At 47.2% G+C, this 15578-nt stretch overlaps 1 protein-coding gene across 2 annotated transcripts in view; it reads right to left on the minus strand.

Annotated features, from left to right (window-relative positions):
- Positions 1-14790, minus strand: part of Iqsec2 (IQ motif and Sec7 domain ArfGEF 2) — a 79022-nt gene extending 64232 nt beyond the window's left edge. Inside the window, exon 1 of one of the 2 annotated variants that reach the window (XM_087902785.1) lies at positions 13860-14790. In XM_087902785.1, the coding sequence (XP_087758911.1) occupies positions 13860-14566 (707 nt within the window). In that variant the 5' untranslated portion in view covers positions 14567-14790. The remainder of the gene's footprint in view (positions 1-13859) is intronic. The other variant, XM_087902786.1, reaches the window with a different exon arrangement.
- Positions 14791-15578: the final 788 nt, after the last annotated feature.

Consider the following 15578-nt stretch of genomic DNA (forward strand, 5'->3'; position numbering starts at 1 on the left):
ACACACCTAGCCCAAGGCACCTATACCAGGAATGTTTAACAATCATTTTCATTTTTTATTTATGCTTTAATTTTAGATTTATTTTTGTTTTATGGGTAGGGTGTTTTGCTTGTATATATGTCTATACACCACGTGCATGCCTGGTATCATCAGCAGCCAGAAGAAAGGGTTGGATCCCTTGGAACTGGAGGCACAGATGGCTGTGAGCCACCATGTGGGTGCTGGGAATTTAAGCCAGGTCCTCTGGAAGAGCAGCCAGTGCTCTTGAGTCCGAGCCATCCTTCCAGCCCCAGTAAGCACTTTTAGAAGAGACAGAAAAGGGGGCATTCCAAAAAAGTGGGGGTAGGTACAGATATTACAGATGAATGGGGGGGGACAGGAAAAAGGAACTGCCTCTATTGGCCTTACTTTGTCCCCTCTCTGCTGGAGGTTCAGCCATGATGGGAAAGTGTAGGTGGAAGGGGGAGCAACTAGAGCAAGCCTTCTGTTGTATAAGTCTAATCTTGGCCTCCACGCCCCTTCCAGTGAATTTGGGGATCATCTCTGGCTCACCAGCTTTCACTGCCTAAGTAAAGAAGATGAGCTGCCCTTCAAGCACCTAGCCAATCCTGGAAAAGCCTGGCTTACAGCAGACCAGAAGCCTATCAAGTCACAGACAGGGCGTTCATGGAGGTGAAGCAGAGCCTTGAAGGCTTTGTAAAGCTGCAATAGCCAGAACGGGGCCAGAGCCCAAGTTCCGCAGCTGAGGCTCCTTGATGATATAGTCCAGGCAGGCGAGGTTAAGGGAAGGGATGCGCCAAGGCTGCTAGAGGAATGCTCATGACACTGGCTGGAGTCAACAGTAATGCAGGGTCAAAACGAGGTCATCCAAGCTTGGCTACTAGGTATGCGGAGTTACTGATAATTTCTAGTTCCAATCAGGCTTAGCTAGAGCCAAAGCCTATAACTCAAAAGCATAAATGTGCATCTCTCCCTGCAGTAAAACAAAAGGAAAGGAATAAGGATATTAAATATGAACTCACACTCGTATCAGGAAAGACGATGGGAGAGAATGGCATCATCAGTGAGTAAGAGATTTCAACAAATTTCTGAAAGAAAAAAAATTAAACAGAGGGCTGGGAGAGCTGAAGAAGAGCCAACCCTTGTAGGGGGTTGTAGCTGAGGAGGGAGCCCACTGGGCCAGGAGGGCCTTACCCAGATTTAGCCTTGGCATGGACCAAGAGAAGGGTAAACATTACCAGGGGGCAAAAGACAAGGGATAAACTGCCACCATACAAAACCCTTTCAGCCTAGAGAGACGGCCCAGCATGTGAAGGCGCCTGCTGCGCAAGCCTAAGAACATTTGCTCTAGACATCGCGCAGTGGAAGGAGAGAACTGACTCCTGAAATTGTGCTCTGACCTCCGCACACGCACCATGACATGCGAGTGCTTGGGCCCACATCCGCACGTATCACAAACACACAGTAATACAAACAAAATTATCCCTGCCATCCTTGCCACCCTAAGTGCTGGACTCGGAACACAAACTGCCTGGCATTCATGCACAGGCGAAATGTCACAGGGCTGCTGGAGAAAGGAATTAAACTATGAGGAATGAATTAGAGTATCTAATGGCATTTTAGTGGCCCCAAATAAACTGCTTTTTATTTTGGCATTTGAAGGACACCCATTATAACAATCATCTCCCTGTTAGATCACCAAATAAAACCAGCGAGCACACAAGCAATTCTAGATATACAAACACCTCAGTAAGAGTTTCTATTAACTCATTCACAGTCTGTAAAGCAAAAAATAGAGAAAACTATCACAATTTGAGATGGGGAAGCAGCTCAGTGCTAAAAATAAATAAGCTAAAAAAAATTTTAGCAAATGTTTTTGTTGATACTCTTCCTTAATCCCCTCCCCAACCCCTCGCCACCCCATTGCCCTCTTCCCACCTCAGCTAGCCTTCCTTCAGCCTTCATATTCCATGTATTCTGTTACCTTCTTTTGTTCTTCTCCCCACCCCCTCCCTCGAGACCTTTCTCACTCTTCATAGTCCCCTTTTCATGACTTATACTCGTTCTCACATACATATACATATATACAGCATACATATGAGAGAAAACGTGTGAGATCTGCCTTTCTAGATCTGGGCTATTTTGTGTAAATTCATAATTTTCAGTTCCATCCACTTTCCTGGGAATGTTATCATTCCATTTTTCTTTACAGCTAAATAAATTCCATTTGTACATGCATCACTTTTTCTTTACCCACTGATTTGTTGACAGCATGTATAAAAGTCCCATAATTAAATCCATTACTCTGAGTACCATTTTTTAAAAATTAATGAAAATTAAATAGAAAAAAAAGATAATGTTTTAAGTTGCTAAGTGGGGGAAATAACTGTTAAAAGCATGCTACTTAGAAACATGAAGTCACGGGGCTGGTGAGATGGCGCAGAGGTTTGGAGTGCTTGCTACCAGGACTAATGTCCTGACTCAATCCAAGGCAAAGTCGATTCTAAAGAGCTGGCCTTTGGCTTTTAAATGCCATACTATATGCGTGTGTGTGCACAAGCGTGTGTACACACACACACACACACACATACACACACACAGAGAGAGACAGAAATGTAATAATAAAAAAGAGATATGAAGTTATTACCAGAAAAGCTAAATGATAAAAGTGATAATATCCATAATAGCCAGCAGCTGGGCATGGGGGCTCATGCTATAATTCCAGTACTTCGGAAATGGATACAAGAGGATCTAAAGTTCAAAGCCAGGCTCAGCTATATAGCAAGTCCAAAGTTATCCTGGATTCATGAGATCCTGTCTGAAAAAAACCAACAGTCTGGCATAATGATGAATTTCTACAAGAAATAGAAGGCATGGTAGGACAATCTTAGTAAATCTGAGGCCAGTTTGATATATGTAGCAAGTTCCTGGATACTTAGTGAGACTGTCTAAAAATATAAAACTAAATAACAAACAGCAACAACTAAAAGAAGTGACCACCTCCAGAGGCTAGGAGCAAGAGGCAAGCCTTCCTATGACAGGTTCTCCTTATGTATCCCATCCTGACTATTTTCCTCCCAGAATCCTCCTCCCTTAGCCTCCCAAGAGCAGAGATTACAGACAGGTACCATCGTGCCTGGCAAGACATTGGCTTTTTATTCTCCAACTCCCTCATGTATCATTTTTAAAATGTGTGTATATGCTGCATGAGCTAACTTAATTGCAGAAGCAAAAAAGTTAATCTTATAGAAATACAGAACAGTATAGTGTTTACCAAGACTGAAAAGAACAGAAGGGGCTGGAAAGAAGCTGGTTATTGAACACTAGAGAGAAGGAGTAACTTCTACTGTTCTATAGTGCAAGAGGATAGCAAGAGTTGACAAAATTTAATGGAATATTTCAAATTAGCTAGTAGAGAGGGTTTTAATGTTCCCAATACAAAGAAATGGTAAATGTTTGCGTATAACTTAATCACCCTGATCTGATTATCACATATTGTATACCTATATTAAAATGCTACATTGTATCTAATAAGTATGTATAATTACTATGTCAATTAAAAATAAAATATAATATTGTATATACACACTGCTTCGGTTTGTGCTGATTTGGTTTTCTTTTTTTTTTTTTTTTTGTATTTGAGGTAAGATCTTGATTGTGTTGCCCAGGTTGGTCCTGAAATCCTGTGCTCAAGGGATCCTCCTGCCTTAGCCTTCCAGCTGAGGTGGTTACCACCTTGACTGACTGGTAAAATTTTTAAAATTTTAAAAGCAAGTCCCTTTCCTTTCTTGGGTTCTCTGTCTTCCACACTGTACATACCAAGCAAAGAGTGTGATGATTTTGCTAATTTGAGGTCCTAGTCTCCAGTGTTTGCTTCTGTTTAGAGCAGGAGCAAGAGAGGTCAAGTACAGGGCTAGACACTCTAAAGCAGTGGTTCTCAACATGTGGATCACGACCCCTGTGGGGGTGGAATGACACTTTCACAGGGGTCACATAGGATATCCTTCCTGCCTATCAGATATTTACATTACGATTCATAACAGTAGCAAAATTATGGTTATGAAGTAGCAACGAAAATAATGTTATGGTTGGGGGTCATCACAGCATGAGGAGCTACACTAAAGGGTTGCAGCATTAGGAAGGTTGAGAACCACTGCTCTAAACTAATACTTTGCCTCCCTACAGAAATCCATAAGATGTCTTTTCAACCAGATCAGCCTGCACCACCTTCCGGTCCTCTGCAAATGTCACCATTACCATTCCAGCCCCTCCAGCCTTCCATTTACCCAACTATTTACATCCAGTAATTATTTATACCTGTCTGAGTCATGAAGGATTTAAGGTTACTTACTCTAAGAGCACAGATAAGGACAGACCAGAAATTGAACCAAAAAATAAGAACTCGGGAAGAGAGATGAACGGAGATGCTAGAGCTATATTTCAAGTTAACTGGTGACTGAGGCAGATACCATGAACTAGGAAAGCTCCATATTAGCAAGGAGAAAATACACCATTTTCAGGAAAAGTGAAGCTTGGTTTAGCACTGGATTCTTCAAATCACTGTCCACAGGAGATTTTAGAAAGAGAACAAAAATGATTTGTTTATTGAGTACAAACATCAGAGAGTGTAATTCAAAAGATCTCGGTTAATCTTAAGCAGTAGGCATTGTTATTCCATTTTAAAGACCAGGAACTAAAAGCTTATAAAGCATAAAATGGCTTCACTGAGGTCATCTAGCACGTTGAGGCAGCGTTTATATTCAAACACAAGTCTGTCTTTCTCAGAAGCACAGGCCTCCTTTATATGAAAATTGAAACGGGGGCAGGGGGTAGCCAGGCCTGGCTGTCAAGCCAGAAATTGCCTTTGAGCTGCTTCAGATACATCAAACAAGTCCTAGCAAGACAAAAACCAGCAGCAAGAAGTTTGGTCCTGAGCTGGGTGGTGAAAAAGAAGAAAGAGTTCCTATCCCAGCTATGAATCAAGCACCTTGGTTTCTGAGGAGCCAAATCAGAGCAGGAGGCCAGTCTACCATTCAAGCAAGAGCCCCACTAGGAGATGAATCCTTTCTGTTGCTTCATCCCCAACAAGCCACCCAATCTCTTGGAGTCCTAGTTTCATCTTTCTTTCATTTGGGTTTTCTATAAGTAGAACACAAAACAATCCTAAGATTTTAGAGCAGGAAGCAGCACATTCGACGAAAGCTGCATTGAGCATGGGCGTTAATACTAGGGCGACTCCTCCAGAAGGCTCTCTTCCACACACACTTGGAGGGCCTTAAACAGTCTTTTGTCATTTCTGGCCGCAATCTTCTCACCTGTAAAGCAAATCGCCTTCAGCTGCATACTTCAGGCCCTTCCAGCTCCAACGGTTGACATTTCCAACCCTGCTGCTCATGAATGGCTGCTGTTCCTCTGAGCTCCCGCGGTGTGCAGCATTCCCTTCTAGGATAGCACTTGAGTTTATTGTCATCACCATTCTCTCGCCGGCACCCAAGTGTGCAGGCCTTTTCTTCTTCTTCTTTTTTTTTTTTTAAAAAATGAGATCTACTCTCTCAACAAATTGTTTTCTTTTTAAAATTAGTTTCATTGTCTCCTTTTCTTTCTTTTCTTTTCTTTTTGCTTACAGGACTGTGTAGCCTGGCAGTCCTGGAACTCCCTCTGTAGATCAGACTGGCCTAGAACTCAGAGATCTGTGCGCCTCCTGAGTGCTGGGATTAAAGGCTCATTATATCATTTTCACACATGTACATTTTTGTTGTTTGTTCATATTCACCCCCTAGTGCACCCTCTTATTCTTCTCTCCTCCCTTCACTGGTCCCCTTCTCCCTCCAAATAGTCCCATTTCTGCGTCTTGTTATATATAATTACGTATATATCTGTTCCTGTGTGTGTGTTGTGTGTGGTCACACCAGAGGTTGATGTTGAGTATCTTCCAAAACGGCTCTCCACCTTATCTTTGAGACAGGTCTCTCATAGAATCTGGAACTCGCTGACTGCTTAGACTGAGTAGCTGGCAAGGGCCATGAATCTTGTCTCCACCTCCCCAGCGCTGGAATTACAGGAGCGTACCAACACACCCAGCTTTTTAGTGGGTGCTGGGAATTCTATCTCAGGTCCTCAAGATTGTAAACAAACATTTTATCCAGGAAGCCATCTCCCTAACTCATATGTATATAGGAATGTAGATTCTGCATGTGGATGAGAAAAATATAAAATTGTCTGTCTGAGTCTGCATTATCATGCTTAGCATGATTTCCAGTTATATTCATTTTTCTTACAAATGGCATTATTTACTATGTTTTTCAGTGCTGGGAATAAACTGAGTTCCTCGAATTCTTCCTCATGACCAATGTTTATTATTCTTCAGGGACTACAACAGAAAATGAACCCAGGGTCTTACACATATTAATCAGGGACGAGCCCCTAATGACAATAATTTGAACATGGTTATATAAAAGAAAACATTGGTTTGACTCAGAGAAGTGTAGTGCACTGTATCTTGGGATCCAGTAGACAGTCATAAGGCCTGGATACACAGTCATCTTAACTCTTTAGAAAGCATAAAATTCACACATCCTCACTCCAACGTTTATGTGCTAACTAAAAGGAAATAAAACCTATAGTCTAAAAAATCAGGTTATGATATAGAAATGTACCTTATATGAGTGAAGGGTACCTCTTAGATGATGGTAGTGATTAATTTATATCAAAAGCATCAGAAGAACAATCCTGATCAGCTGTGTAGCTCTGGCTAGCCATGTTTTGGATAAGACGGGACTGTTTTCCTGTTGTTTGTTACACTTCGCCTCTAGGGGGCAGGGCAGTATCATTTATTCTTCTCTATGGTCCGCTCTCTGCTTTTCCATCTTGATCAGGACCTTGATGAATATGAAGAGCGTGCAGGAAAGTTTCTGACACACTGAGGGGTGGAGTCGGAGGGGGGATGGGGGTTAGTATGAATCATACTTGTTAGAAAATACAGTTTTATCTCCATGTCCTGCTGAGGGAAAAATAAAAAATAAAAAACAGGCCCTGAAAATGAAATGATGCTCAGAGTCTCACATGAAGCCTACGTTTCAGAACATCCCACTCCCTTCAGAGTTGCCCAGGCAGTACTCAGGGTTCCCAGGTCCCAAGAAGTTTCAGTTCCTAAGTAACTGAGAAGGGTTTCCTGTGTACGTGCTTTCAAGGGTCCGAAAAACTGAACACTTGGTGAGACGGTAGAGAGTAGGAGGAAACTAGACTACTTGGCAAACTATCCTTCCCTCAACAACCCCCCTCAAAGAGGAAATAAGACATCTAGTTCTCATTCTCCCCTGTGACCGATGCACATGATCCTGCCAGGGAATGAGCCAAAGAGGCCAAATCTACTCCCACTCCCAAGATGCTGTGCCTGGCCTAGCGTAAAACCCCAGTAAAGACTGGATGGATACCAAAAGAAAAAAAGAAAAAAAGAAAGGAAAGGAAAGGAAAGAAGAGAGGAAAAGAAATGAAGAAAAGGTGTCAGTAAACAACCCATCACTGGAGTTGGGCAAACTGCATACAGATCCTAAACAGGACTCCCTGGCTCACTCAGGAGAGAAGATTTTGCACCAAGAGTCAAGAATGTGGCGTGACACAGAATTGGCATGCTGGGAAGATGGTAATGAGCAAATCGATCACTATACCTCTAAAGTCTTATCCAACTCGGCTTCTCTGTCATTTATCGATTGGGAGACCACTGGGTGTACGAAGAAGAAAAACCCAAGTCAAATGCCTTCAGGGAGCAAGAGGAAAAAGCCAAGAGAATTTTGAAGTTGACATTTCTTTCAACAGGAGTCCAGAATAAAGAAAAACTGAGGGACCTGGCCAATAGTTCACCAGGATTTAACCAGACATTCTTAAGTCTACTCGGAATTAATTGAGCAGCTAACTACGTGCTATGTGATGTACTTCCAAAGTCTTCACTCCTTTGTTATGCCCCCAGTACCAAGCACAGAATCGAATCTACAATACATACTCAATACATGTCAGTTAAGTCTGACTCCTTTTAGAGCAGTGGTTCTCAGCTTTCCTAACGCTGTGATCCTTTAGTACAGTTCCTCATGTTGTGGTGACCCCCAACCAAAACGTTATTTTAGTTGCTACTTCATAACTGTAATTTTGCTACTGTTAGGAACTGTAATACTATAAATATCCCTGTTGGTGGATATGCAACACCAACAGGGTCAAGACCCACAGGATGAGAACCACTGTTTTAAAGGCTAGTAGGAGGCACAAGATATAAACAACTAAGAAGATAGATAGATAGATAGATAGATAGATAGAGTCAGACAGACAGACAGACAGAGATGCTAGACTTGGGGTTAGAGAGATGGCTCAGTAGTTGATAGCTTTGGTTGCTCTTGCAGATGACCCCAGGTTTAATTTCCAGAACCCACAATCTGTAACTGAGATCCCAGGGGATCCAAAGCCCTCTCATTCAGGCAAAACACCCCTACACATAAAATAAAATTTTAAAAATAAAATAAAAAGGCTAAACTGAGCATCACAAAGGACCAACAAGGGCTGGAGAGATGGCTCAGTGGTTAAGAGTGCTTGAGGCTTTTGTAGAAGACTCAGGTTTGATTCCCAGTAACTCACACAGTAGTTGACAGCTTCAGTTCCAGGGGATCTAGTAGCCTCTTTTGGCCTCCAGGGGCTCACATGTAGTACACATACATACATGCAGGCAAAAAGAGTCACACACATAAAATAAAATAAAAGTATTTGTTTTTAAATAAAGATAGGAGAGGTGTCAGCTAATTCAACCTTAGAAATAATAGTAAGCAACCAAGAAGAAGGGAAGGGTATTAGCCAAGCCACAGAGGCCATCAGAAGGAAGGCCTGGGTGGGCTAATGAGATAATACAAGGTCATGGTAACTCAAGCATGGGCTGGAGAAAAGGGATTCATAAAAATGAGAGAAGGGGAATCTGTGGACAGAAACAGAAAGACAACGAAAACATAGGAGCCAGACTGCAGACATGGCTTGGCTCCAGCTGATTTATCAGAGACTTGACAGAAAAAGAGGAGTAATCTCTCAGGACACCATGGAAAAAATCAGGGGTGATTGTGAGAGGAAACCTCTGCGGGAGGAAAGCCAGAGTCACACCTAAAGTTCATGTCTTTAACCCCCACCGACGGAAGGGAACAACAGCGCACTGAAACACTGGAAGCCATACAGCTCTAGGTCTCAGCCGGCTGTGTAACTCGCTGCTCCTCTCTGATCCCCACTTCCTCATCTGAAAGATGAGGAGAACAATAACACCCACCTGGCAAGGATTCTGGGGAAATGAGATAAGAAACAGGACTGCCGGATGAGTAAGAATGCCAAGAATGCCACAGACCCTGGAGCCCAGCCGCTTGGGCTTGGGTTCCGACTAGCTCTTCTGCAGTCCTGCCCCTTTGCCACTTAGGGACCTTGGCTATGTTACCTGAACTTCCTAGACCTTAGTTTCTTCACCCGTAAAATGTAGTTAATAACAATTTACATAAAAGGATTCATGTGAAAACAGAAAGAATGACTATATAGGAAGCACTTAGAATGAAGTGCCCATCACACAGTAAATGCAGTAGAAAAATATTAGCTATTATTACATAAAGCTGCATAGAATAGTGCCTATCACACAGAAGGCTGAGATTCACTCAAGGCCTCTTCACTATGCTCCAGGCTTTACAAGGCCCCCAGCAAATGCAGAGGCCATAGTTGGTAGGGGTGGGCAGAGGAAGACCAGTCAGCAAACACCAAGTCTGATGTCTTCTTTCTGCCACACATCTCAACTGGACACCAAGGGACTATGCCAAGCTGGTTCTTCAAAGCACCTTCCTCTACTGCCCAGGTCCTCAAGCAGTGGCCTTGTCCGTCTTGATCCCTCTATCCTCCGAGAAACCCCACCCCTTCTGTTTACTTTGTCCTCCTCAGTACTGTGTCTGCGGCCTGACTAAGCCCACAACCCTGTCTTCATGGCTGGTGGGAAGAGAGTTCTGCAAGTGCCAAGAGCATGGTGCTTGCTCAGCCTGGTGGCCCCTCCTGCTCTGTGAATACAGCCAAGAAATATTTGTGGATGACAACAACCCCATTCTTGCCCCAGATCTAGACAGAGAAGCAAGACTCCAAATTCTCACGAAATTCAACATTATCATTTTCTCCCACACCAGCATAATGCTCACAACACAGTGGAGGGGGCAATAAACAGTTTCCCTTCTGAAAGGACGGAGAGACACCCTAGAAAAAGAATCCAGCATGCTAAAGGAACCAGGCTTCCCCCGAGGAGCCTCTCCCTGGGCTCACGCTCACTTGCTCTCTCTCTCTTTCTCTCTCTCTCTCTCTCTGGCCTCAGCTCCTGTAGAGAGCATGCTGACACCCCACCACCTGCAGTCGACGATAGTTCAGCAGTGATGTGATAGACCACGCATCACCCTGGGTGTCAAGAACAGCAGGCTGGCCTCTCTAGGTTCAGTATCCAAATGTGAGCCAGTCTGCAGGGTGGGTGGGGGCTGAGGATAGACAGTTACCACCATATTGGCTTCAGCCCACCACTGCATACAGCAGAGGTGGAGCTAGGCCCATGCAGACAATGTAGGAACACAGCTCTCTTCAGCACAGGTTACTCAGCAGTGGCTCCAAGCCTCTAGAAATCATTCATTCTAGGTGTCAGAACTGGCGGGGGGATCAGACCAAGCTTAGTAACATGTAAAAAGATAACCATCAGTCAGGATCAACAACTAGTAAGCAAACAACTAAATCCTTATGTACCAGTGACCAGAAGGAGGTAGGGATTCATGTCGCTTTCTGTCACACTAGGAAGACCACACCCTGAGCACGCCAGAATAGATTCTGGCATCCTGGAACCCATCCAGGAGAGCAGTATGAAAGGATGTAGGAGTTCTGGGTATATGCTACGGATATGGATGGAGGATACCCAAAGCAAAGAAGGCAAAGTTCACAGGAATATGCTGTGTACGTTATGTTCTCGGTTCGACCTCCGATATGACAACTTTATTTCTCGGAGCCCCCAGCTTCTTATGCTGTGACACGATGGTAGTGACAGACGCACAGGGTGCTTGGGAGAACTGAGTCTTAGGCAGACCGAGCTCCCACCAAGCTCCAGCTTGACCCAGGCCCTATTTCTCCCCAATTTGCCACCAGAGGGAGCCTGGGGCCCAGCAGAGCCCAGCCTGTAGCAGCTCTGCCTGTCCTCCCCCAATGCTGCAGCCCCAGCTGCTGAACTCCCACCCTGCCTGCCCGCGCTTCCAACAGCAGCCTTCTCACCCACTCCTTACAAACCCAGAACAGGCCTAGCAGGGGAGTCGCTTGCAGCAGCACTGGTTACTGCAATGGCTACAGGTTCTCCTGACACCCGGCAAGAAGGAAGGTGGGAAAGAGGGAGGTAGCTGTCTTTTCTCCCCCATCGACTCCTCCACTCACCCCAGACCCATCTCTTCTAGTTCAAAACCTGGAGATACCTAGGGCCTTCTTGGTTTTTCTGAATTCAGGACCCCACCAGGTCCTGAGGCCAAGACTCCTAGGGGTTAAGCGCTAGGGAACAAGTAAGGTGCCTTTAAGAAAGGCAGTTTTCGATTCTAGTCCCAGCTCCATTAGCAACTAGTAGCATAACCTTGAATAAGGCCCCTTGGACTTGAAGCCTCAGTTTCTCGTTCTCTAAAATGGAGTTGCTGATGCTCACTGAGTGGGGTCTGTTGTGAAGCCCAAATGAAATAATCACAGATAGGCAAGCAGTTAATATGTAGTTGAGAGACATTCAAAGTGTCATTTAAACCTCTTTATTAGCCCAGTAGGAAATGTGATGCAAGGTATTCCAACAAACGACCTGGAAAGTGCACAAAAAAGAAGGAAGGAGTCTGAAGCAGGCCTGCAAGGATGGCAGAAGGGCAAATGGGCTTCCAGCCAGCCAATAAATTCAGACCTATGTCTGCAGGATGGAGAATCTGAAAGCAACGGAATTCGAAAATTGAGGAAGATTCCGGTCTTTTCACTGGGCTTAATGCCTGAGTCAGGAACTATATGCTTCTTCCAGCTCTCTCAGATCCACTTTGGTCCTCAACTGGACATGTCAGGCCAGTTACTACCCCCATTCCTTGAGGCAATCTACTGCATCACAACTGGTTAGGTTGAAAAGTTCTCTTGATTTTTATCTCAAATGTTCCCACTGTTCCTGGATCTGCTTCCTGGAGTCATATATAATGAGGCTGCTCCCTCCATCACAGGCCTGACCCCTCTAGAGAAGACTGCAACCAGGTTCAAGGACCACAATGCCCCATCCAGTCTTTCTCTGCCCCCATTCTGGGGCTGTCCCTCCACCCCAGCACTCAGCTAAGGGTGCACTGCAGTGGAGCCAAGCCAAGCCCTCAAGCTGCAGCTGCTGCTCCTGGGGCCCAGCCATCTCAACCCAGCACCCCAGCCTGCTGCCTCACCATGGGGGAGTTGCAGAGAGCTGTCTCCCGGCAGATTTCCTGAGGCAGAAGGCTTCCCCACCCCCAGCCCAGCCTCCAAGAGACACTCCACTAGTTGTGGCACATGGTAGGACCAGCTGAGCAGTGAGAGGAGGGGGAAGCCTGTCCATTTGCTAAAGGACTTCAGACTTGCTCTTTGGTGTGGCTAGGTTAGTAAGATATCCATTGAATCTCAGCTGGAAGACCTTGCCTTTAAAAGAAATATAGGGGAAAGGATGGACTGACAGAAGAACGGACTCAGTCAAGGTCACAAAGCCAATCTGCAACAGAGCTGGAAGGGAAACCCAGTTCTCCTATCTCCCAGTTCAGTGTTCTTTCCACTATAGCAGCAAAGCAAGAGGAGAGCCTTTAGGGCATCCCTGTGAGTCTTCATGCCCTTGACTCACAGCCTAATACATTTATCCCAACCAGCACACAATGAGATCTCTATGGGAAAAGTGGACCCTGCCCATGTCCCATCAACTCTGAAAATAGTCCTATCCTGTCTTGGACACACGTACAGACCCCAGCACCAGAACTGAAGCTGATCCAACAGATGGGAGATCTACGGACTTCCCTTCCTGGTAGGGCTCTTTAAATGGGTGTTGTTTTTCTTGAAGGGTGGAGACCAGCTGGACTTTGAGAAACTAACCAAGGGCCTAGCTTCCATCTTTGCTCCCCCATCTTTGTCACCATCACCCCCCCTCCGTGCCAAGATGTGCTGCAGTTCCCCTCAGAGGGATATCTCAGCAGTCAGAATCCATTCTGGTCCCCACCTGCCTTCAGACAAGACTAGACACCCCCTCCTCAAAAAAAAAAAAAACCCAAAAAGGTGTGTAGGAGTGTTTCTCTCCTTTAGGGCTTTGAGTTGATACCACCTCTGTCTAAAACATATTTAATCCATCCTCCAGAAAGGAGGATACAGCTGGGGTTTGAAGAAGTGGAGGGAGGTAGTGGGGATTGCTTTAGTCTCTAACTGTCTTGGTTCTGGAGGAAAAAAAGAAGAAGAAGAAGAAGAAGAAGAAGAAGAAGAAGAAGAAGAAGAAGAAGAAGAAGAAGAAGCAGCAGCAGCAGCAGCAGCAGCAGCAGCAGCAGCAGCAGCAGCAGCAGCAGCAGCAGCAGCAGCAGCAGCAGCAGCAGCAGCAGCAGCAGCAGCAGCAGCAGCAGCAGCAGCAGCAGCCTGCACTCATCTGTTCAAACCAGTGTGTGGTGGCTACCGAAAGCATGTCAGCTGGTTGAGGAGGACTTGACTTCTCCCGATTGGGACAGGAGAAGCAGGAAATGGAATCAGGCATGGGCTTCATATACTTTATCCGCCAGATAAGTTAGAGAGGAATCTAAAGGGAAAGGAAAGGGTGGGGTGAGGGTTGCAAACACATTTCTTACTTTCTCTGGAGGGTTGTAGCCGGGCTGGTGCTGGTACTGGTGCTGTGACCTCCGCCCGCGCCAGGGCTGGAGCTTCTGGATGCGCCACGGCTCAACTGGCCCCGCTCCCGCGGTGGCCGCTGCCCCACGCCCACCGCAGAGGAATAGCCGGCTTCCTTCTCGCGGCCCGGGTGCGCTGGCCCAGCCTCCCTCCCGCCACGCTCGCGACCCAGGGCTGGGTTCTCGTGGTGCAGGTGGCACTGGGCCACGTCGCGCTCGCGGGCTGTGTAGCCGGTAGTGTCCTGGAGCTGATAGGAGGCTTCTCGTTCCTTGTCCCGATAGATAGCTTCCCGGTTCTGGTAGGCGCCATCCCGGTTCGGGTAGCCCACGTCCCGGGACGCCTGGTGGAACTGGCTCTCCCGCAGCTCGCGGTGGTGGAACTGGGTCTCGCGCAGGTTCTGGTACTGGCTCTCGCGGCCAGGGCTATCCCGCGCGCCAAGGGGGTCCCGGTGCAGTTCCCCGCGGTGCAGCTGGCTCTCCTCCCGCAGGTCGCGGTTCTCCTGGGTGAGCTGGTCCAACTGGCCCTCCAGCTCTTCGATACGCCGCCGCTGGGTCTCCAACAGCTGCTGCTGACTCTCGATGATATTGTTCAGTTCCAGCAGGTACTCCACCGCCCGGTTGGGGCTCTCAGATCCCGGGCCACCCGGGGGACCGGACCCCGCCTCCATTCTGGCGGCCCAGGGACAGGGGAACGGGCAGGAGAGCCCAGTCCCCGCTCGCTCACGGCGCCACCCTCCCCCGGGCCCAGCCGGGGGAGGGGGCCGGCGGGACGCGAGGGCGCGCACCGGGCTCGGGGGCCCGGGGGCCCTAGGGGGCCCGGGAGACAGCGCTGGGGCCGGCGGCACGGGGCGCAGGAGCTGAGGCTGCCGCCGCCGCCGCCGCCGTCACCGCCACCACCACCACCAGGGCTAGGAAGGACGCGGCCCACGGCGCTCCGCCCGCTGCGGAGTCACTGCGCAGCGCGGCCGCGCGGGACCGCCCCGGCCGCCGGCCCGCCCCCCGCCCCTGCCCCCACCCAGCTCTCCCGACCCGCCCCCGCGCGCCCCACCTGCAGTCGCCACCAGCACCCGAGCTGGACCAGTCCCAAGGCACTGGCACCTCAGCTGGTGGCCAGCCTTAGCTCAGTCTGTAGGCGATATCTCTATTTCAGCCGTCCTGGGGGCCTCACCTGACAGTCTAACGAAGACCTCCAACCTATTCTAACGTGATCCAAACCATCAGAGCACCCATCCCAGGCAGTCTCAAGACTTAGCCAACTCAGACTTCTACACCTCTAGTCTGCCAACCCCAAACAATATTCCATTCCCTATCCTTCCAGCCTCGTGACAATCTCTTGAATTTTTATTCCAACTTGTCTATAGACCATTCCTCCATCCCGTCCTTCTGTATTTCTCTAGCTCTGTGATCTTATAGCCCACCCAGTCTGTAGTTCCCTATCCCAGGCAGCCCCTGGAATTCTACTCCTACTCCCACCGCCACCACTACCGCCACCACCATCACCACACACGGAACTTCATAGGCGTTTACCTCCAGTCAGCCTCTAAATTCTCCATCCAGATCAATGCTCATATTCCCAATCCTATCCAACCCTAGGATTCCCCATGTTAGCCAGTCACTTCTGACCAAGGCAACCTCAAGATCATCCATTCCAAACAGTCCCTGGACTCCCCATCAGAGTCT

Source organism: Myodes glareolus, chromosome X (genome assembly GCF_982192425.1).
Source record: "Myodes glareolus chromosome X, mMyoGla1.1, whole genome shotgun sequence".
Classification (NCBI taxonomy): domain Eukaryota; kingdom Metazoa; phylum Chordata; class Mammalia; order Rodentia; family Cricetidae; genus Myodes; species Myodes glareolus.